This window comes from Manis pentadactyla, chromosome 13 (assembly GCF_030020395.1).
Source record: "Manis pentadactyla isolate mManPen7 chromosome 13, mManPen7.hap1, whole genome shotgun sequence".
NCBI classification, from domain to species: Eukaryota; Metazoa; Chordata; class Mammalia; order Pholidota; family Manidae; genus Manis; species Manis pentadactyla.
Window position 1 is genome coordinate 7350424 of NC_080031.1, and position 22896 is coordinate 7373319.

The 22896-nt window shown below is 49.8% G+C and overlaps 1 protein-coding gene across 5 annotated transcripts in view; it reads left to right on the forward strand.

Annotated features, from left to right (window-relative positions):
* The window catches only part of GRIK4 (glutamate ionotropic receptor kainate type subunit 4), a 409270-nt gene that overhangs the window by 355120 nt on the left and 31254 nt on the right, over positions 1–22896 (forward strand). For all 5 annotated transcript variants that reach the window (XR_008993244.1, XM_057490546.1, XM_057490547.1 and 2 more), the window contains 3 exons: positions 8167–8280; positions 19415–19524; positions 21491–21664. Coding sequence is in view for 4 of the 5 variants with exons in the window: in XM_057490546.1 (XP_057346529.1) it covers positions 8167–8280; positions 19415–19524; positions 21491–21664 (398 nt within the window). In the remaining variant the exon portion in view is untranslated. The remainder of the gene's footprint in view (positions 1–8166; positions 8281–19414; positions 19525–21490; positions 21665–22896) is intronic.

A 22896-nucleotide genomic window follows, 5' to 3' on the forward strand; every position in this document is an offset into this window, starting at 1 on the left:
CCTGGCTCAGGCTGGGCCTGTCCTCATCATCTCCGTTCTTTCCTGGGGTAATTAACACCCTTCTGCTGGCAGTGCCTTAAGCAGAGAATGTGGGGGCCCATTCCTCTCCACTGTGGCTCCCCACTTACTAACACTGTCCAAGGGGTTACAGGGCACTGGGCCTGGGGATGGGCCAAGGGGGAAAGGGAGCCCCCTCTAGCAGGGATCCGGGGTTCAAGCCTTCCTTCAGCGGAAAGATGAGGAACTGAATATGATCTCACCTTGATGATATGGTTTTAACATTCTGGCTTCCTGATAAAATCCCTCCTGCATACAGGCCTCTGTCAGAAGTCAGCCTGATTCTTTCATCAGCAAATTGAGGGTCGGCCATGGTGGGTTGTCCTCCTGTCCCCTGCACTGGTGGCTGTGCCCACTTTGGGAAAGTCACTGTAAACAGCACACCCATGAGAAAGCAAAATGCACCATCCTGAGAATGCACGTGAGTGTCTGAAGCTAGTTTTCTCCATGTTCTAGCTGTGTGATCTTGAGCAAATTACTAACGTCTCTGGGCCTCAGTTTCTTCATAAACTTTGAAATGCTATACATGTTAAAATAAAGGTCTAGTCCTTGCTTCTAGTCATCTAATGGGAAGTTAAGATTCAGGCATGAATGTCAATAACAGTAACAGTACAAGCTAACATTTATTGGGAGTTAAGAGTACACTGTGCCGGGCATAGGCTTTGGATGAGTTGCTTGTTTAATTCCTATAGAGGCTCTGTGAGGGTGGGAACCGTTGTTATGCCGACTTTAGGGATGAAGAAATGGAGGCACAGAGAAGGTCAGCCCGTTCCCAAGGTCACACAGCTAATAAGTGGAGAGCTGGATTGTGAGCCTAGGCCCTCTGCTCTAATACAAGGCAGGTTATGGTATAAGCCACGGGAGTGGAATAGCCGTGTCCTACCTCCTTCGGTGATGGAGACGAGGGAGGGCTTATTCCTGGGACCATCTAAGGCAGGTTTTACAGGGCAAGTTGGCTCTGAATGGACCTTTCGGAGTAGGCGGTGATCCTGACCGGACATTCTCAGCGGAGGAAATGGCATCAGCAGAGCTGCAGCTGCGGGAAGGGACAAGGTGTATTTCAGAGTCAGCTGAGCTCGACCGCCTGAAGGGGTCTCTGGGAAAAGGGCTGGGAAGCGAGGCTGTGGGCTCCCCATGGGGCCTGACTCCAGGCTGGGCTTTCAAGGAGTGAGGATCATGGATCATATTTTAAGAGGGAGGACCAGTATAGTCATGATGTAGAAGTTGATTTTGGTAGAAAAAGAGCATGAATCACCATTTACTGAACATCTATATATGCCAGGCAGTGCGCTTCGTGCATTATCGCGTAGGCTTTTATTCATCCTCAGAACAACTCCGAGTTGGTGAGTATTATCGCCGTTTGGAGAGGATGTGAAACCTACCCACAGTCACATAGTTAGTAATGGGCAGGGCTAGGATTGGAACCCACTTTGGTTTGGTGCCCGTGAGGCAGGACAATGGACTCCCAGGACAGAGAAGTGGAGGCGGGGAGAGCTGTGTCTTTGACATTGGCCTCGTTTATGAGGGCCAGGCCGGGATGGAGGGAGAGCGGCCAGCTCGGAGCTTCAGCGAGATCAGGGCCGGAAAACGTCCCGTGGATTCTGCACCGTGGAGATCACCGAGGACCAGCCGGGCAGCATGCATGAGGTGTGACGTTGACACCACACTGACCCGCGTGGGGTGGCAAATGGCAAGGAAGTGAAGAGGGAAGTGAGGGTTAGGAACAGGAGGCCCTTTTCTGCCTCTCTTTAATCTTTTTCTTCACTAGAGCCATTGAATTTGTGGCAAGTTTGGGATGCAGCTTCTGAAGACATCTGCCGGGTTTGAATACTGGCTCTCACTTACTTGCTGTGCAACCTTGGGCAAATTCCTTAACCTCTCTGTGCCTCAGTTTCTTGATCTGTAACATGAAGATAATAATTGTAACTGACCTCATATGAGTATTGTGAGCATGCTTAATAAAAAAGGGGTATGTCAGGTGCTTAAATTTGGTGCCTGACACAGGGGAAGGTCTACAGGTGTTAGCCGTGTATTACAAATCTGATCCTGTAGGCCATCTATCACTTAAAGTACCTCAGGGCCTTCCAGTTGCTCTTCAGAATGCTGCCTCTTCTGCATCTCTCCAGCCTCATCTTATATGCTCTCCAGCCCCCATGTGCTAAAGCCACTCTGGCCTCCTTTCAGCCCCTGGTGGGCACTAAGCTCCCTCCTGCCTCAGGGCCTTGGCGCATGCTGTCCTTTCCGCTGGGCATGCTCACCCCAGGCCTTCTCACAGGTAACTCCTGTTCAGGTAACTGAGTCTCACCTTGAGAAAGCCTCCACGGGCCCCCCAGACTGCCAGGCTACCTTCTCACGGTTCCACATATGACTCCTTTATAGCACTTGTTATAACTGTAGTTTTTACTAATTTTTTCTTTGACAATCTGATGACTGCCTGCCTCTCCTACTGGACTCTCAGCCCTTTGCAGTCAGGCACCATGCCTGGGTTTGCTCACCCCTGTGTCCCAGCACCTCATGTACTGCCTGGAGGAGAGCAGAGGGTCAGTAAAGAGCAGTGAGGGGATCCTGAACGTTAAGGAGCAGGGGTGGAAGCAGTGGGTTCTGCAGACAGTCCCTGCCTACCCCACCATCCCTCACTTTGGGGTCAAACCCTGGGCATAGAGCTTACTAGGGGCCTAATGAGCTCAGTGGCCCCAGGTCACCGTCCGCTCAGACCCTCAGCCAGAACCTAATGGCATCATCCCTCCCCGGAAAGCCAGGCTCAGTGGACTCAGCCCTTCCTCTCTGGGTGTTTGCACATTACGCCAGAGCGGGTTCTCATAGCCTTGAGCCTGGCCTTGCTTGGAATTCCGTTAGCCTTTCCAGTATACAGCGGCTCTCCAGCGACAGGTACCTCGGAATGAAGGTTTCCAGGAATGCTCAGTACAATCTTATTCTGTGTGGCATTTTCTCATTCCAACTGTAGCCTCCCAAAGCTTTCCAGAGTTCAGTAACACAATTACAGAGTTAAATAAATGACCACAAGGAATGTGAGGCACTATGGAGCTCCAGTAGCAGGTGAAACAAGGTGTCTGCAGATGTGACTTGCAAAGGAGTAGCAAGCTGCTGGCTTGGAAGAGCAGCTGGCCTCCCCGGGAGGCAGGAAGCTGGGAGCTTGGGGGCCCAGGCGGGCCATGTAAAAAACCAAAGATCTGGAAACTGAGCAGAGATAGCATGGTGGATCTGAGCATTCAGAGGAAGCCAGGGAGGTCATTTAGGTCATTTAATCTGCTGTGCCCGGAGGAGAATCCCGTAACAAGGAGGAGGCTGTGCCGAATGCCTGGGTTTGATTTCCAAGCTGAGTGGCAGTTTTTTCCTTGAATTTTCCAAGCGATGGGACAGTATGAGACCTAACTGGGTCCCTATGTGATGCTTCAGAGACAGGCCGTCACACCAGAGAAGTGCATCTTATTAGTAGAGCTGTGTGCATGTCCCCGGTCACCTGGGGGCCAGTAGGGGCCAGTTGTGCAGGGGCCTCTGGTCCACATGGATTTAGAACAGGCCTGGCTGCCCCTGGACATTCCTAGAGCTCCTCGTGCCAAGATGTTGTGTCCAGAGGCCTTTGCCGAGATTATCAACATTGGGAAGTTCATCCTCACCATCAGCACTGTCACCATCCTAACAGCAAACATTTATTGGGTGCTTCTTGTGAACGAGGCCCCCTGCTCTGCATTGACAAACATAGACTCATTCTCTTTGTCAGCAATTCTAGGAGGTAGGTGTTTTTACTATCCCCACTTTATGTATGAACCAACTGAGGCTTAGAGATGTTAAATGACTTGCCCAAGGTCACGCAGCATATAGTAACAGAAGCCAGACAGGCCTGTCCTCACTGAAGGCTAAGTGTCCGCCACCCAATCTACTGCCTTAACAGTCCCTTTGAGGTGTGGCAGAACTCGGCAGTGTTTACAGGGTCTAGGGCTCATCCACATCCATATCTCTCTTGACTCATGTAATATTGATAGGCAGGCATTGTCCCATTTTCCAGCCCAGTAGAATGAGTCCCAGAGAGGGTAAGGGGTTGCTGTGGACATACGGTCTTCTGACCCATCCCCTCCTCTCATTAGCTTGGCTCTGGGCAGAGGGAGGCAGGGCCTAGGCAGCTGGAGGAGACCCAGTGGTGCAGGGATGGAAGGTTGCCAAAAAGGGGGCAGCAGCTCTCTAAAAGAGAAGGACACAGAGGCACACTTTGTTCGCTGCAGATTGTCCAGGGTCTGGTGCTGCCATCAGACCCCTTCCTGGTGGCGTCCTCAGGGGAGTGCGTGGTGGGAGCAGCAGGCTCAGGCAATGTGGACAGGAGCCCTGCTGTGAATTCAGTGCCTGCATCCCAGCCAGGCCCCGCATCCCAGAAGAAGCAATGGTGGCAGTTGTGTGACCCCCATTAAACTCCATGAGGCCAAGGACAGTCTGTTTTGGAAGTCACCTCCAGGCTGGCTCCAGCCCACCCTCCCTTGTAAATTCTGCAAACATTCAGGAGATAAAAGAGGGCCTCTCTCAGAGGCAGAACACGAAGCTCTTCAAAGAGCACTTTCAATCAGAAATGGGGAGAGGAGAAAGGTCTTTCTCTCCGAGGGAATGTATTTCTATACCCCTGTGTGTGTACAAACACACACACACACACACACACACACACACGACCGTGGACGTGGTGATGCACGTAGAACTCTCTGCCAGTTCCCTTTTGCCAGCCCTCCTTCCCTGGCTCTGAGGACCCTGACCTTTCCTGGTTTCCTAGCCCCCGGGGTTACACTTCTACACCTGCTTTCTCCAGATGGTGTTGCACATCCCTGACCTTTCTGGATTTTCTTCCCTAAGATGAAATGTCCCTGCCTTGGGTCCCTGTCAGCTGCAGCTCTTTGCTGACTAGTCTGATAAACAGTTTCCTAACCCAGAGCTCATTTTCCTTGATCGTTCTGTGGCGTTCCATTCCGTTGACCGCCATCATCTTCTTGAGCAAAATAGGGGCCATTTAAACAAGCTTTACCTCCTCTGGACAGGCAAAGTGAAAGCATGGGGTTTTAGGTCTGGAAAAGAGCTTAGAAGGCATCTGGTTGAACCCTTTCATTTTATGGAGGAGAAAACGAAGGCTGAGATTGTAGAACGATTTGCCCATGGTCACAGTGAGTTGGTGGCCCAGCTGCGAGGAGAGCTGGGTCTTCTGATGTCCACTGGAGAGCACAGGCCTCCCCCAGCAGTGGCTAGAGATGCAGCAGGTGACGGATGAGCTGTCCCCGTGTCCACGATCCCCTCGGCCTTCCATGCTGGCAACAATGAGCATTTTCCGGCTCCTGGCCCCCTCGGGTTGTTAGTTTGGTTTCACGGCACATTATCTCCTCTTCTAAGACTGCTTTATAGCATAATGTCTTTTTAACTAAGGTAAAATAAGATGAATGCAGGCTTTTGGAATAACCTGATCCCACAAGGTTGTTGCATGTACCCCGGGGTACATCGAAGCCATGGTAGATAATTACTGTTCTATATTGAGTCAATTAAACATAAACAACCGTCAGCAAGTCCCCCGGTTTCTTTCAGCTTGTCCCTGCCCTTTTCCGTGTCACTCCTTTCTCCTTGTCTCCCTGCCCCCAGCTTATTCTTGACCGAGGACGAAGAAGAGCAACAGGCAGGTGGCAGGGAGCCAGCAGCGTGCGCAGGAGGCAGTCCTCCTGGGTGCAGTTGGGGCAAGTGTCTATTTGTGAACAGACAGAAATGTCTGTGCTGGGGGCAGTCACCCCCCACCCCTCTCTGGGGTGCTGTCCATTCACAGTCTTCTCTCCACGGGGAACTGTCTTACCATAATGTCAGTGTTGACCAACTTTTTATAAACTTGTGAAACAAGTTCCAAATTCCAAAGTTTGTCCTTTTTGGAGGAAAGCTATACGTGAGGAAAAGAAACTTGGGGGTAGAGTTGTTGACCTTGGTTAATTGGTTTGGTTACATGTTTCTTAAATCATCAGAAGCAGCAGGATGCTGTGTATCTTTCCCATTTTTTCAGTTCCTTCATTTCAATCCACTTAACTCTTGAGCCCTCCTTCCACAGTTTGTGCAGGGCTTGCCTGCCACTTTGCTGTAAGGCTCACACACGGGCCTGGCGTGGCACCCGTGGGGCCTTTGTGGTGGACGTCTGTTGCTTTACTCCCATGCTCGTGAGCTGAACTCCAATCACGGAGGGGCTGAGGTTCCTTCCGCACGGCCAAGACAACCCTCCAAAGCGTCCCCAAATGAAGGCCTGAACAATCTTCTAATCAGACTTCCCTCTCTCACTCAAGGATTGATGACTTGAAAGCAGTGATCAACACGGTCTTGGAGAAGTACAGAATGAGCACGATGAGTCATTCACATTTTTCATTTTTTATTAAAAATCTCTTACATCTGCCCTCTAGTTTCTTTTAACCCCGGCTTCTCTATATAAGCCCTGAGTTTATTAACCTATACTGGCTCCGGTGGCTGCTCTACCAGCTGGAACATGAATCGGGAGCAGAGGCGTGGGGCTGAGATGCAGAAGCAGCTGACCTTTGCAATGGACTTGTCCTTCTTGGACACAAATCATGAATTCCCTTGTGTGTAAAATGAGGGCCAAGTATCTGTCTCCCTACTTTCTTTGCAGTGATTTAGGGAGAATGCATTAGGCAATCATTCCCAACGGACCAGCCTGTTGGTAGATTGTTGGACCCTCACTCTCCCTCATTTCTTCATCTCCATCTTCTACTCTATCATCATTAAAAGGAGTTAAAGAAGCTGTAATATAAACCACTGGAGGCCAGTTTGAGATACGTGTCTTGGTTATAACACATGGTTTTCTTAAATATTAGTATAAGCAGAGGCACCCGGAAAACTTATTACAAATACAGATTCCTGGACCCTATCAGTCTGCTCCAGGGATTCTGGGATGGGACTCGAGAGTTCACATTTTAATAGGCCCTGCAGGCAATTCTGACGCAGGTGCTCATGGACGACATCCTGAGAATCAGACAGTTTCTGGAGTCTCCTAGCCCCCTCTTAAGGCCACATCCTTGGTTTACAGATGAGATTAGGGAAGCCTAGAGAAGTGAAGCAACTAGCCTAAATTAGTTAGTTAGTTAGTTAGTTAGTTAGTTAGTTAGTTAGTTAGTTAGTTATAGCGAGCAGAACATGGACCAAAACTGAATGCCAGCTCAGGGCTTTCCGGCTGCTCCCTGTGCAGGGGAGCAGACCAATAGGAAGTGAGTTCACTTTGTAACAGGATGGGTTTAAATAGATACAAGGAAGAACTTGCTGGCAGGAGTTTTGAGGAAGCCTATAGTGTCTCCTGTCTCAGAGGGCCTTAATTCAGGTCAGACTCACCAGACATGGACACTTGAGGTGCAGTGTAGATGCAAACAGAAAGGAAGGAAATGTCTTTAGAACAAATCCTGGTGGTATTGCTTGGAAAGGACCAGAGACCTTCTTTCCGATCTGCTGTGGCACCTGAATTTTAACCTTGACATTAGCATATGTGGCCCGTGGTCCAGGAGGACTGAGTTCTAGTCCTAGCCCTGAGAAGAACAAGCTCTGTGACGCTGGGCCACTTACTCAGTCTCTTGGTCTCCATTTGCTCACCATGAAATGCATGGGGTTGCACTGGACTCTTCCTAATTTCTGTGCTTCCATCGGTTTAACCTCATAGAGTAACTCCCCCCACCAAAGTATCTTACACTACATAGGGACTCAGTGAAGTTTCATTGGCTGAACAAATAAACAAGACAAATAAACAAGTCAACATTGAGAATTCAAGAATCCGATCTGCCAGTTTTCCCTCCCCTGGGGCATTTTGAGTCTATCTCTGAATGGCCTATAGTGATCCCTCCTGCATTTTATAATTTTTTATTTACTGAGAGGGGTCTAACCTCAAATGAACATGAGTTGTCGTTTCTCAATATCAAATTCGTGAATGATCATTCAGTCCCGGGACATGGTGTGGCTACATTGGGTCACTCCCTGAGCAGAGGAGCCAGACCGGTGTCACATGTCGCCCTAGTGACAGACTCTGGGCGCAAGTCCCTGTGCCCGCATCTCACGTGGCCCCTCCACTGACGGGCTCTCTCTTCCTTTCAGAAGGCAGATCTGGCAGTGGCAGGCCTCACCATCACCGCTGAACGCGAGAAGGTGATTGATTTCTCCAAGCCATTCATGACTCTGGGAATTAGCATTCTTTATCGAGTTCATATGGTAAGAGACTTATTTTATAAGCATTTATGTCATTAAAGTTATTTGCATGCAAACACTTGAGTTACATGGTAATAGTGAATGACTCATGGAAATATTTAGATTTCCAAACTTAAATGTAAATGAGCTGGGCTATTTTTTCCCCCATCAGCTGCACAGACTTGCAAACATGAAGAATGGGAAAGTCACCACTGTGGGCTTTCCACTAAAAATTGCTTCTACCCCACTGACTGGGCGTGGCCAAGAATGATCGTCCAACTCTTGGCACATAGTATGTCAGCAAGTGACCTTGTTGGTCACTCTGCTTCCTCCTCGAGGCCAGGGCGCCCAGCCCAGATAGGCCACCCCAACATTCTCAAATACTTCACTGATCCCCCAGATCCACCCATGGTCACTCTGAGCATTGCAGCTGGTGAGGGAATGTCACTCCCTCTCTTGGTTGTCTGTGCTGGTGAATAAAGAGCTGGTAATTAAAGCCAGTTGCACCCAGTCTGTTCCCTCTCCTGCATCCTTTACGAAGAAGACTTCTCTGATTAGGTTGGCCCAAGTGAGTAGAGTGAGTGTCCAGGTGAGTTTGTGAGAGCACCCCAATGAGCAGCAGAGGATGGGCATGACGTGGAATTATGTTGGCTCGTACGGGGAGCATGGGCACAGGAGCCCTGGCTGGGCTTCTTCCTCAAAGTGGATAATCATTACGTGCCTGGTCTACCTTACTGGACTAGAAGAGCCTTCCTCTCACACTTTCATCCAAACTGGCCATCAGTGCACAGCTACTGTAGGATGGCCCCAGCACTCCAGTCACTTCGAGTGTCCAAGGTCACAGTGACATGGTGCAACCCCATGCATCACCTGTTATAACAACGCTGCTCAGCAGGGAAGGAACCAAGAGCTTTCCCCACATGCCTGCTGACGAACTGACCTCTTTCCAGGTGCCCATCCCAGCCTTAGGGAGAGGGGGTTGTGTGTAGCAGTCACAGCCCCATCCTGGCTCACATAGGTGGCAGCTGCCAGTGCATCGGGAACTGCAGCCCATACCTCTGGGGGGAAAGTCCCCTAGTTACAGAGCCTCTCAAGGTGCTCAGGAGAGTACTTGTCCTGTGCTGGGCCTCAGGGTCCCTCGTGATGGCTGCCCAGCTTGGGAAACGTGGCCGGACATCTGGAAGAAGAGGCCACACCCAAATCCCAAGCTCCCCAGCTACGAGAGAAGGAAATGTGAAGATTGGTCAGTCGATGCTGTTATTGATGTATCTGCTGGTGGATTGGCCCCTCCTCCCCTTTTCTGTGATGATGAGGGGTCCTGGTCATTGAGCAACTCCCAGGTGGCACACCCTCTTTCAGACACCTGCTCTGCGGGCTGTTGTTATGAGTTGAATTGTTTCCCCTCAAAAGATATGTGGAAGTCCTAACACTCAGGACCTGTGAATGCGGCCTTATTTGGAAATGGGTCTTTGAAGATGTAATGAAGATTGGATGAGGTCATACTGGATTTGAGTAGGCTCTGATCCAATGACCGGTGCCGTTTATAAGAGGAGAGGACCCTGTGCATTTGGAGACAGGCTGGAATGGTGCAGCCACCAGAAGCTGGAGGAGATGGGGAGAGACCCTCCCCTAATGCTTCCAGGCAGAGCGTGGTCCTGTGGACACTCGGATTTTGAACCTCTAGCCTCCAAAACTCTGAGACAATACATTTCTGTTTCAGCCACCCTGTTTGTGGTACTTTGTTACAGAAGCCCAAGGATACAAACATGGTTGTGTTGTGTTCTTACTGTAGAAAAGCAGAAACAGGTGCAGTTCATTTTGAAAATGTGGACAAGGTCACACACCAGTAGGAGAAGGAGCAGAGTTCGAAGCCTGGAAGGCGCAGTTTGAGCCCGTGTGTGCTGACACCGGGCTGCCCACCTCATCTCTGTGACCTCTGAAGAGCTCGGCCTGGAAGGCAGTCCTGTGTGCCTTTTCTCAGTTGGTCCTCAGAACTGTTCCTTGAAGAAAGAAGGAAGGTGTTATAATTCCATCTTACAGATAAGGAAACCAGAGTCACACTTGGAACAAATAACGGCTGGGCCTGGAATCCAGGAATCCTAACTCTTGGAACAGTGCTCTTATCATCATTACATCTGTCAGGAGTCCCTGGGCAGTTTTCCAGCCAACACCGTTCCGTGAGTCCACCCCACCCCCTCTCTCAACCGAGCCCTGAGGGAGCATCTAAAGAAATGAGACACACAGCCTTTCTCCAAACTGCTGCTGTGACCAGGCCATGCAATAGGGCCTTGATTTCTTGATTAACATCGAGGGAGGTAGAGCCCTGCTCACGACTTCATGGACCAGGAGGAACCATGTGGGTGAAAGCATCTGATTCCAAGCGTTTCCACCATCCGGGAACATCTCCTGCTAAGCCACCCTCACCACCAGGGACATCCTGTCCTGAATATCAACTCTGCCCAGAATCAGACTCCAAGTCACCAATCCTCTGGACATCCTTAATTGGATTGTTGGAAAAATGTTTCCTACCACCCACAACCTGTGAGCGTATTAGTTCTGCGTCAGGTCCTGGGATGGGAAGTTTTATGTGTCAGCTTGGCTAGGTGGTGGTACCCAGATGTTTGGTCAACCACAAACCTAGATGTTGCTGTGAAGGTGTTTTGTAGATGTGATTAACATCTACAGTCAGTTAACTTTAAGTAAAGGAGATCACCCTTGCTAATGTGGGTAGGCCTCATCCAGTCAGCTGAAGGCCTTAAAGGCAAAAACAGGTTGCTCCAAGCACAAGGAATTCTGCCTCAAGCCCATCACAGAGAAATCCTGCTCGAGTTCGCAGCCTTGCCTGCAGATTTTAGACTTACCAGCTCCCAAAGTCACATTAGCCAATTCCTTAAAATAAATCTCTTTATAAACACGCAGACACACTCATATATATCCACTTGGTTCTGTCTGTTTCTCTGAACAAACCCTAACTGATACAGTTCTCCTGCCTGTTCAGGATTCCTCCCCTCTTCTGGCCTCCACACTAAAACACTAGGGTGCCACATGGCTGCCCGGACCCGATTTATGACAGGGGGCTGATCTGAGTGAAAGTTGAGTGCTGACATAAACAGCCGACACTGAACAGAACTGACAGTTTATGCATTTATTCAACAAATATTTATTGAGTGTGTTCCGTGTATGAGGCGGTATGCTCGGAGGGTACCGAAAAGTCAGCTGGGAAGAGAACAATCCTGCATCAACTACACCAGGGAGACCTGGTGGGAAAAAATCTGAATGAACTTGGCTGTGTCTAAGACAAAGGAGGCATTAGCAGGAGCAGCTAGTGCCAAAGGATAGCCTGGCAGAGTTTACCCCAAAAGCCTACATCTAAAGGTACATAGAGAAGCTATGTCTAATATAGTGGTGTTAATGAAATAGAAGTTGAATACAGGAAGTTTATTATTGTGTGAAATTCCTCTAATTGATAGTTATGTGTGAAGAAAAATATGGTTCATTTAACTTCATGTGTAATCCATAGTGACCTAGAATCTCTGTCTTAGGTCCCGTGTCTGAGGTCACCTGAGTCACGAGTGATTGTTACCTAAAAGTGAGCATCTGGTGATAATCAAACCTGTGTGTGAAAGTAAAAATAATTAACCCAAAGCACACCTAGTTAGAAATCACTGCAGAAGCCTTCCAAGTAGTAACTGGTGGCAGGATGTCTCGACATCTAAATGTCTCTGAAATCTAAAGATATCCAGAAATAAATTGTGAATTTCCAGCATTCTGAAATCATCTAGGCTTTTTCATGAATGTGGATCATCTAGAGTTGATTATGGGATATTTTCCTTCTTCCCAAACTTGGAGCACAGTATCTATTTCTACTCAGGCATCTCTGGGACCAAATTCAGAAAAACTGTTTTTTTCTTTTGAGTGGAACCCCTGGCTAAGGATTCTGGCGTTGGCATTTGTTATGTTACATGTTACGGTTGATCCCTCCTGATTTTTAGAACACTCTCCGTTCCTAGCATCCCAATCACCATTTTCTCCTGCTTTTCCTCCCACTGCTCTGATTATTGCCTTCGCTGTCGTTTCTGTTGAGCCCTCTCTCTTCGTCTACCGCTAAACGTCCACGGCCCTTTTCTATTCTCACCCTGTCCACTCGCCGACTGGGTAATCTCCCCCGCTCCCAAATCTGGAAATCTAACCCTGGCTGCAACACTGAAGCCCAGAAGCATATACCTAACATATTATTAGACATCTCCACCTGGACATGTCCCAGGCATCGCAAAAACAGTGTCACAAACTGCACTCAGTATGTTTCCGCATCCTCTCCTCTGCCCCATCTTACATAAGGGCATCTCCACCCAGCTACCCAAGCTGCCCTTCTCATCTCTTACCCCACACGTTCAGTTAGTCAGTTCACCTCCTCAATAGTTCTTGAAAGCACTGTCTACCCCAACTTAATCCGCCTAGCTTAGGCTCTGCTTATCTCTAGCCTGAACCGCTGCTCTTCCGTGGCCTGTATCCCCTTGAGGGCAGCAGGGTGCTTCTCGTCCATTACCGGATCCCCATCAAAGGGCCACAGTCACTAAGCATTAAGCATTCACTAAGAAGCAGTAGGGTGAAAAATCACAGACTCAGGAGCTAGGCTGCCTGGCTTTATTCTCAGATTTGACACTCACTAGCTACACGTCACGTGTGTCTCAGTTTCTTCATCTGTAAAAATGGCTTGTCATGCAAATTTAATGAAGATACATATGTAATGTACTTGCATCCATGCCTGAAACATGAGCAATAAAGTGTTAGCTATTATATTTAATAAATGTATGCAGATTGCTTCCCACTGCAGTCCATTCTCAATCCGTACTGCAGCTTGAGAGTTATTTATTTTACAAGTATAATCATATCAGGTTCCTACTTAAAGTCCTTCACTGGTTGCCCATCACTTACAAGAATAAGTCCAACCTTCTTAGCGTGGATAATAAAGCCCATCTTTCCTGTTCCACTTCCACTTCCTTGCTGCAGGCACCTTCCCCCCAGTGCGCTTACTGCTTTCCAGCATGTCAGCCTCTTCCTGTCTCCTTATCGAGATTCATGCTCCTCTTCTCGTCTCTCAACCATCTCACAAACTCTCCCTTAACCTTCCACACCCAGCTCAAATGGCACTTGCTCCTCAATGGGACTCGCCTTGATGGAGCTGATGGCTTCTTCCTCTGAGCTGCTGCTCTCTGTCTAGACCTCTCCTGCAGCATTTACATGCTGCAGTATGTTCTTCTCTCTCTCCCTAAGTAGATCCTAGTGGGAGATACATCGAGGAGAAGTTACCCTCTTGCCAGACCGTAGTAAATATTTATGATATAGTTTTTGGCATGGAAAATGTGACCATCTTAAACTTGCAATATTTAGTTGGTAAGTATGGAAGGCAGAAAGGAAGAGAGAGAGGGAGGGAGGTACCCCGTGATCCTGTGGGCGGCAAGAGCCACTTTCCTTTGTGGCTCATGGCGGAACGGCACAGAGCCCCAGTAGCCTGGCTTCCAGCAGGAGGCCCTGTATCCCTGTCGGCAGGATGCGTGGCCTAAATAGATTTATTTTTCTCTTTTTGGCCTTTACCCCATTGGTCTTAAGAACAACACTAGATGGAAGCAGATGTTTGGGGCCATCCAGACACATCTGCTCAGGGCTGGCCCTGGCTGCTGTCTGAATTCACTGCTCCCCCTGCTAATGCCTGCATATCCCACATGTAACAGAGCAGCCACCCAAGAAGGCATGAGGATCCGGGGCCAGATGAGCTTCTAGGCCATACATAGAGGGTCCAGCCTTCAGAATCAGGGGTGTCCTCTGATACTCCAAGTATGGGGGTCAAATGATAGTGCATCTGAAGTTCAAGACTCTTGATTTCCTTGGCCTAGTAGCTCATTTCTTCTTATTGAGAAGTTCAGTATTTAGTACAATAGTATAACCCCAAAGGCATTTTGCAGTGCGAGATGTTACGATATTGATGCACACTGTGAGCTCGCAAAGATCTGTGTGAATGGAGGGGAGAATAGGAAAGTGAAAACATTCATGTTTGACATTAGAGTATATAATGTAGTTCCTCTTTTTTTCTGCAGCAGTTATTTGCCTAATGGTGTTTTGCTCAGATTAATATTAAAGTACATTTGTATTCCTCAAGCACACACTGACTGTCATAGCAAGGGGTCATCACAGTATGCCAGAAGCCAACCTGAGATTCAACATTTGGCACATATAGCCCCCAAACGGATAATCACATTTAAAAACTTCAGTGTTGACATATTTAAAGAGGTGGGTGTATGTCCAGGCTGTTTGTATGTTGACTAACATTTGTCTGGCATCTCTTTCTTTATGAAGCACTTTTACATGCAGTCTCTGGCTTCGTCCAGCAATCCCCTGAGGCAGGTAGTATGATTCCCATTTTACTTGGAAAGATTCCGAGGGTGGTGGTGGCTAGCAGGGCAGTGGGAAGGGTAAAGATAGCACAGTGGTGGACGTGGCATTGAACCCGGGTTTTCAGTCTCCAAATCCATACATTTCCAGCCACCTATCTCTATGATTCAGTAAGTGTCTTTCTCTGTGTCAAAGCCATGTGATATCTCAAGATCTTTTATGATCATGTACAGTTTCTAACCGTATCTAATTGTATCATAGAGGGTTGTATCTGTGACCCCGTGTGGCATCCCCAGCCAGCCAGAGCAGCAAAGGCTCCCTCGAAAATGTGGGTTTGCTGGTTTTCCCCTATAATGTCCTGTCTCCCTTTGAGTAACAAATGGAAAAGTTTTGTGTTCTGTTCTTTTTCTCTGCTTAACTCTTGGCTTAACTCTTCTCTCTTGAGAAGGTTAAAAAAAAATTTTTTTAAGGCAGACAGTGATTAAAAAGTGAGAGAGAAAGAAACGCCAACATTAAATTAATGCGCACCATTTTTGTATTACCCATTTTTCAGGAAAGTCTGTTTCATTTCAGAAAGACTGTCTAGGAAAATGGAGAACCATGCTAAGTAAGCCAATGAATCATTCCTAATACTGCTTAATACTCCATTATAAGAAAACAGAAAATGAATAGGGTTCTATTCCTTAACGCTAAGTAGCATGATGGCCCATATAATGAAAATATGGTTCCCTGAATGTATAATCATTTTAATATTGGTAAATTATTGAGTGTTCCTCTCTCAAAGGCTCCAGGTGTTTTATCGACATTACTGTAGTAATTCTCACACTCCCCCTTCATGTTGACTGCAGTGCTCCATTTTCTGAAAGAAGAAATGGCACCCAGAGAAGTTGAGTGGTTTGCCTGAGATCACTCGGTGAGTCAAGGTCAGCACCAGGATTAGAACGTAGGTCTCCTCAAAGCAGACTTCCAATCAACAAAGTGAAAATAAATATGCCAGTAGTGCACAAACCCATCTGGGTGCTTTATGTGAAGAACAGTTCATTGCTTGCTTCCTTCATTTTTTCCTCTTGGAGTCAGAGGTGGGAACTGGATGCTAACCAAATATCACCAAGACAATTCATGGATTCCTGGAGTGGGACAAGAGGAAATCACCTCCTTCTGCCCCTTCCAGGACTCATGCGGGCTGTGTTCTCTTATCTCTCAGTCAGTGTTTTCCTGACTGTTGACTACTGCTGGGAGTTGAAAGAAAGCTTTCTATAAACTGCCATTTAGTTCTGAAGACTGGCAGCACCACGCGGAGGGCATGATGTGCCCATGTGGTCAGCTCTGCCGGGGTGGGGTGGGGCAGGGGAGGAAGAGAGCTGACATCGCTGGGTTGTGTGTAGGGAGATGGTGACCGGGGTACACAGCCCTTACCCAGGAGGGTCCACCACACATCTGACTCACTGTCTGTGACTTTTTTGGCAAGGCTGAGTTGGAACTGAATTCCAAAGGCTGGAATCACTGGCTTCTAACATCTGTCTGGCATCTTTCTTTATGAAGCCCTTTCGCAACGGCCATCCTTCCAGAAGAGAATGTGGTATGGCCTTCCTGGCTTCCCTGGGGGAACCCTCCTGATTAATTTATTATGACCTGTAGAAACTCTACGAGTTATGGAAAGTGACTGTAGTCAGGTGGCATTCTCCCCGCAACCATCTTTAGCATGTGTCACTGTAGGACAGAAAATAGTATTTCTTGTCCACTGAGGGAGAATCCGAATAAAAGGAAGTTCCATCCTTGTCTCATACCACCTTTGACTCACAGCTACCATTAAACAGACGGAGCAGACACATCTCTAGCCCTTGCTGTGTGTTAACTTATTTAGTTCTGAAAACAGCCCCATGAAGTAGGTTTGATTATCACTCCCATGTTACAAAAGAGAAAGCGGAGGCCCAGAGAGGTTAAGTAACTTGCCCGGGGTCACACAATTGTAAGTCCTAAAGCCAGGATTCAGTCCCGGACAGGCTGGCTCCAGGGTCTGTATTTTAATTCACTACCTGCCCAGCATTACCTGGCTCCAGTATCCTTACACATTTGGCTCCAGATGCCGGGAAGGCAATTGCATTCTTACTGTAATGTTATTTCTTCCAGTACACACAGAATGAAGTATCAGTGAGTTAACAGGATCTTTTTTTTTTAAGGATAAGAGGAATTTTTCAGCATGCAAGGGGAGTTTAGTGCCACTTCATAAGATCTCCTCGGTCAGCTCCACTGCTGATATTCGAGGGGCTTCACCGTGCTGGGATTGTGGTCAGCTGGTGACCAGCCCTCTGGGTCTCTGCCACCTTCAGACAGCATCAAGGATGCTGGCTCCCATGTGGTCAGTTTGAAGCACAGGATGAAAGTCAAGAACCAGTTCTAATTTTGGTGCCATCTAATTTTCAATTCCACCTGCAGGGCTTGGCCTGTCCTGGACATTGGGGGCATAGACTATATATAACTAATTGCCTACCTTCAAAGTGGTTGTATTGATCCGAAGGAACTTGCCCAAAATACAGTCAACAGAGATGTGTCCACGTCATTACAAATACTCTAAATACTGCAGAGTCACAATAAATGGTGGTATAAATAAATAATGTTTAAGAGTACTTGAAAGGGGTGAGATAGAACAGGTTGGGATTCTGCTGTCATTGGGAAGAAAGTGTGGAATTAATTAGGGAGTTTATGGGAGTAAATTGCAAAGATAAAAAGGAGAGGAAGATGCGGTCCAGCTGCCATTTGAATGAGGGAGAGAGCATGGCATCCCTATGGCACAGCTTGGGAAATGAGCACCAGAGAAACTGAAGCCTTCATCAATGATTTGAGCAAGACACGTAACCTCCCTGGGTCTCAGTTCTTCCATCTGTCAGTATGGAGAACTCGGCATTGAAATCATGAGAACACAGTGAAGCATTTGAGTTCAGAAGAAAAGCGTCACCATCATATATCCTTTGTGTTAAGAAAATCTATTACTTGGAAGAAACGCCTGTGGCACATGACACTTGATTTGCCCCAAGCACTAGTAACTGAGATGTCTCTTGGGAAGGAAGCAATCTATGGCATCTGCACAGGAAGAAATGGTAGGCGCTCAGAGCCTTGTAAGTAACATGCTTGTCTGTGGCATCATAGAAACAGCTCCCGTGCAGCCGAAGCCAAGGCTGAATAAGCCCAGACCCAAATCTCCAGGGACTGCCCGTCCCTTGCTATTCTGGCTGGCGTCAGTCAATCACAAGTGGGATCACATGTTGCCTTGCCAACGTGAATGATACGTTTCCAGCAGAGCTGTGTTTATGTCTTGATCCTTGTTTGTGTGATGTTCTGTGTTTTATAACTTGAGTCGCCAGAAATTTTTCCCATGGCTGTGCATCATTCCTTATCACCCATAAGCAAATACGGCAACTTGAAATAGTGCTGTCATTTTCCTCAATTTCACTCATTGTAATACAATCAGGTATAGATTTCTGACAGCGAGCATCTAATGAGGTTTCAGATTCAGAAAGCAACAATAAAATATTTTTTTTTCCTCCTGGATATCTCTCAACTGAGAGACAGAGTGAAATAGTCAGGATGCACAGGGACGCAGAATTCACGTACATTTGCCCAGAGAAACTCAGGGGTTTAGAGACAGAATGAGTCATATATAGAGTAGGCAGCCACCTTTCAGCTCCAGCTAGTTGGGAATTTGGACCCAGTGTTGCCAGATCACCCCAGTGTTTTTAAAAAGCCAGAAATTGGCTTTTTGTGCATGAAATCTCCCCATCATTTAATGTTAGCAACTGATCCAAACCAGGTAGACACGGCAAGGTTAGTTAACGAACAAATTGTCCGAGGGCTATATGTGGTCGTAGACCACCGGTGTCTCACATTGATCTTGTCTGGCTCCAGTTGAGGCCAGAGAGGAGTATATACTTCCCCAAAATGGCACAGCTAAAGACTGGGAGGAGATTATTCAAATCCATCGTTCTTACTCCATTTTGCTTTCTGACGGAAAACTACTGGGAGCTTGGTGCCCAGAGTTCTATTCCTCACCCTGTCCCTCGGCTCCTAGGGCCGTGGCCAGCCGTCCTGGGCTGGGGCAAACCATGTGTTCCCACAGCATCATGGTATGAGCCCTGGGATTTGTGTCAGAAAATGTGTGTTTGAGTCCCAGCTCTTCCACTTCCTAGCTGTGCAACCTTGGACACATCTCTTGACTTTCCTGGGCTTTGGTTTTTTTCACTGGCAAAGTGAAAATAATAATCTGTACCTTGCACCACCGTTTTGAGGTTTATGAGAAGGTCCACTGTGAGACATCACCCAGTGCAGGCAAAACCAAATGCTTGTTGTATTAGCATCCTCATGAGAAAGGCGTGAGTGGCACAAGGGGTGCTCTGGTCCTATTCCAGCCCTGCAGACATCAGCAGCTCCCAGGCACTCTGGCTCCCAGCATGCAGCCTGGGAGGACACGGGGCAGGACCTAAGGATAAGGGGGCACAGAGGGCCGTTCACTCGCCCAGCACAAAGCCTCACTCAACCCAGGAGGGACACGGCCCATCCTGTTCTGCTGTTTCATCTGCTGAGAACAGGGTTGGGTAGGCGTTTCGAAGCAGCCCCCTCTGCACCTTGAGCCCCAGAGTCGTTTAAACCAATCACCCAGCATCCAAAGCAATGCAAATCTGGGGCCAGACCCACACTTCCTGTACCTTCTGCCCTGCCCAAGGGCCACCCTGACTGAATATACAGTGAATCTTGTTTTTATCTCCCTTTCCAGGGACGCAAACCTGGCTACTTCTCCTTCCTGGACCCGTTCTCTCCCGGCGTCTGGCTCTTCATGCTTCTCGCCTATCTGGCTGTCAGCTGCATCCTCTTCCTTGTGGCCCGGTACGCACCTCACCCCTTCCCTGTCCTCACACCGCCACCTCGTGTCCGCCTCCGGGAACTGCAGGGGGTGTGGGGAGCGGGAGAGGGGCGGGCTGAGACGTTGGTGCCAAAGCAGAGGGATGGGAGAGGGAATCAGGACCCGAACTGCTCTCTGCCGAGGTGTCAGCCTGTCACCACCCATCCACCCATCCACCCATCCACACGCACGTCCCCAGCGTGCACAGTGCAGGCAGCTTGGCTTGTCCCGATTTGCTTCTGTGCCCCATCTCTCCCCCCTCCCACTCCCCTGATTCCAGACCCCTGTTTGCGTGGGAGCCTAGGGTGAGAGAAGAGGGGAGAAGTGTGGCAGGAAGAGCACCCGGATTAAGCACTATGTGTTTGGCTTCCTTGGCCTCAGTCCTTGCCAGGACCTGCCACAAAGTGCAGAATGAGAAGCAGCAGCCGTGAATCCAGAGTAGGGGGGACCGGAGGCCTGGGTGGGGATGGCGAGGGAGAAGCCTCCTCTGCAGAGGGCCTGGCCCTTCCACAGCCTGGATCTGCCTGTGAAAATGCAGCTGCCTTGTGGAATGGGAGCCGTGGAGGGTGGCAGACAGCAGAAGGGCGGGATGGTGGGGCTCATGCAAGTGGTGTTGCGTTGAGACAAATGTCAGATCCCCGAAACCAGAGAGTGTCCCTGGGCCTCCCGAACAACCTGAGGAGCATCCCGTTTTGCTGAGGCCTCCCCACAAACATGCACAGAGAGGCTGTTTCTCTGAGGCTCAGACTCTTCCAGCAGCCTGGGCTTCGGAACAGCCAGCCGACTATGCAGAGGTGGAACACATTGCAGTGGACCGTGGGCCATTCCCTCAGAATCCCCGCTCCCTGCTCAGGCTGAACTAGAATGCTGACAATGACCCTGTGCAGCTGACACTCAGTGATCTCCTTTGCCTCCAGCCACGGGGGCAGGGCCGGATGATTCCATGGTACCTGTCCCACCTCTGCAGGCTGGGGTATTCCCCAAGAGCATGTCTATTCAGAGCCCCAAGGAACTGCAGGGCACCTATCCCCTAAGGGCAGATCCCAGCCTGCCCCGGAGGCATTGTATCACCCAGTCTGCCCCTGTCCCAGTGGAGATCAAAGCCAAGTGCAGGCAAGTCCTGGGCCCACAAGATCCAGCCAAACAAATGCCTTGCTTCCAACCTGGTCATCTTCAAAGGCTGCTGTGTACTCCACTTGGGTGCCACCTACCCATCTTGGGCCCTTAGGCTTTGCCACTGTCAAGTATCTGTTGTCAGTGACATGCAGGAGCTGGCATGCTGTATGACACGCCCCCTCTCCACCTCACCACACTGCCTGCTGCTGCTTTTAGGAAGCTCTGTGCACACACACACACACATGCACGCACACACACACACACACACACACACACCCTGCCCCCCAGGATCCAGCTTTAACTAAAACACGGACCGAACAATGTGCTAAAGGTCTGACCATACAGCCTATACGTGTGTATATAGGGCGAGATGTACATAATATGTGAGCCTAGGATAATCTGACCTAAGACAGTGGTTTTCAGACAGGGTTCCGTGGAGGGTGACGGCTCCTGGAAGGGCCTGGGACTTTGGAGGGGCGGTGAGAAGAGGCTGGGTAGCCAGAGCTCTGGGGCCTCAGCCCCTCTTCATCCAGACCAGCTCTGTGTCATGGATGAAGGCTCCACCTTCATCTCTTCCATATCCAAACTGACTTTAAAGAAATACAAATGCTTCTTTGATTCAAGAAAAATCGTTCAAAAATCACCAGTGTAGTCTGACCTCATTTTCCGGTTCGGAAAATCCAAGTCTAGCAAAGGGAAGGGGCTCTCCCAAGGCCACAGGCCAGTTGCTGCGGTGCAGAGGTGAGGCGGAAAGGGGAGCCCCCCACTCTCCCCAGTGCCCTTTCCTTCGGGGCCACCCACCACGGCACCGGTGTATGTCCCTTTTCTCCGCAGGTTGACCCCCTACGAGTGGTACAGCCCCCACCCGTGTGCCCAGGGCCGGTGCCGCCTCCTGGTGAACCAGTACTCCCTCGGCAACAGCCTCTGGTTTCCGGTCGGGGGCTTCATGCAGCAGGGCTGCGCCATCGCCCCTCGAGCCTTGTCCACCCGCTGTGTCAGTGGCGTCTGGTGAGCTCCGGGGCGCAGACGGGGCCGGGCAGAGTGGGGTGGGGACGTGGGGGCGGAGGTTTCCTCGCGTGAGCCCCGCTCAGGCAGACAGGGGCCTTGGCACCACTGTAGAGCCCGTCACTTCTGCCTTCCAGAACAGACTACGGGGAGCCGGGCTGCACTCTGACAGCTCAGAAGGTTTGGGGGCCGTGGGTGGGCATGCTTGGTGCCAGCTTTTCCCTTTCGTCTTTCTGCTCCGCCTCCAACGCAGGGAGATGAGACGAGAAGAGAGCCGTGCAGGCCCACAGGGAAGCAGTTAGAACGTCCTGACCTGAAAATGACCTGGGGTTGAGTGGCAGGGTCGGCTGAGCCACGGGCAGATTTATGCAGCTATGTGCGCCCCGCGGGAAGTCCTCACAGGAGGAATTCAGGCCACTTCGTGTGCCCTCTACCAGCTCTAGAGCTTCATCCCTGTGCGCCTGGCTTCGGGGCTTGCTGGACCTGTCTCCCTCAGCAAGTGTGGGGAAACGCGGGCTCTTAGTCATTCCGAGTTGGACAGGACCTCGGCGAGCGAGTGGACGCAAGTAGCCCAGCCTCCGGTGCACAGGGGCGGCCCGCCAGCCTCTGCCCGAGACTCCCTTCTCTCGGCTCATTCAGGGCAAAAAGAACACGGTTGAATGATTCGATACGAGGGGTGGGGCAGCGCTATGACAACTTGAAAGTGCTGCGTAAGTGCAGGGACTAGTAACCGCTATTCGACCACCGTGGGGGAGGTGACATGCGTCTAAGGCCGAGGGAGGTGGGTTTGCCGAGTACTTGTTCCCCGTCCTCACTTGAAAACCCAGCTAGGTTTGGCTGTCACAGCTCGTGGAACTGACCACCTTGGTTCTGTCCCTTCTCCTCAGCCTCTGTGGGTCCTCCACCCCGGGGCCCTGGGGCCGGGGCAGAGGGAGGGCGGGACAGTTACCCAGGGAACCACTAGCCGCAGGCTGGTGGCAGGGTGGACAGAGCTGGGACCGAGACCCCGTCCCAGCCGGGGTTCTCATCTCCCCTGATGAATGACGCAGGCAGTAGGATTTTAAACACTGGGCAGGGAGCTCCCGCATCAGCAGAGAGGGCCCCGAGTCCACTGAGCCGTCAGCGTGCAGAACTGGGTGTCACGTTCCCCAGAAGGGGTTCTCTTAGTGGTGGCAGAGCTGCCTCAAAACCCAGCCAGTCTGGGCGGAAGACCTGGGGGTGAAAAGAAGTCAGCA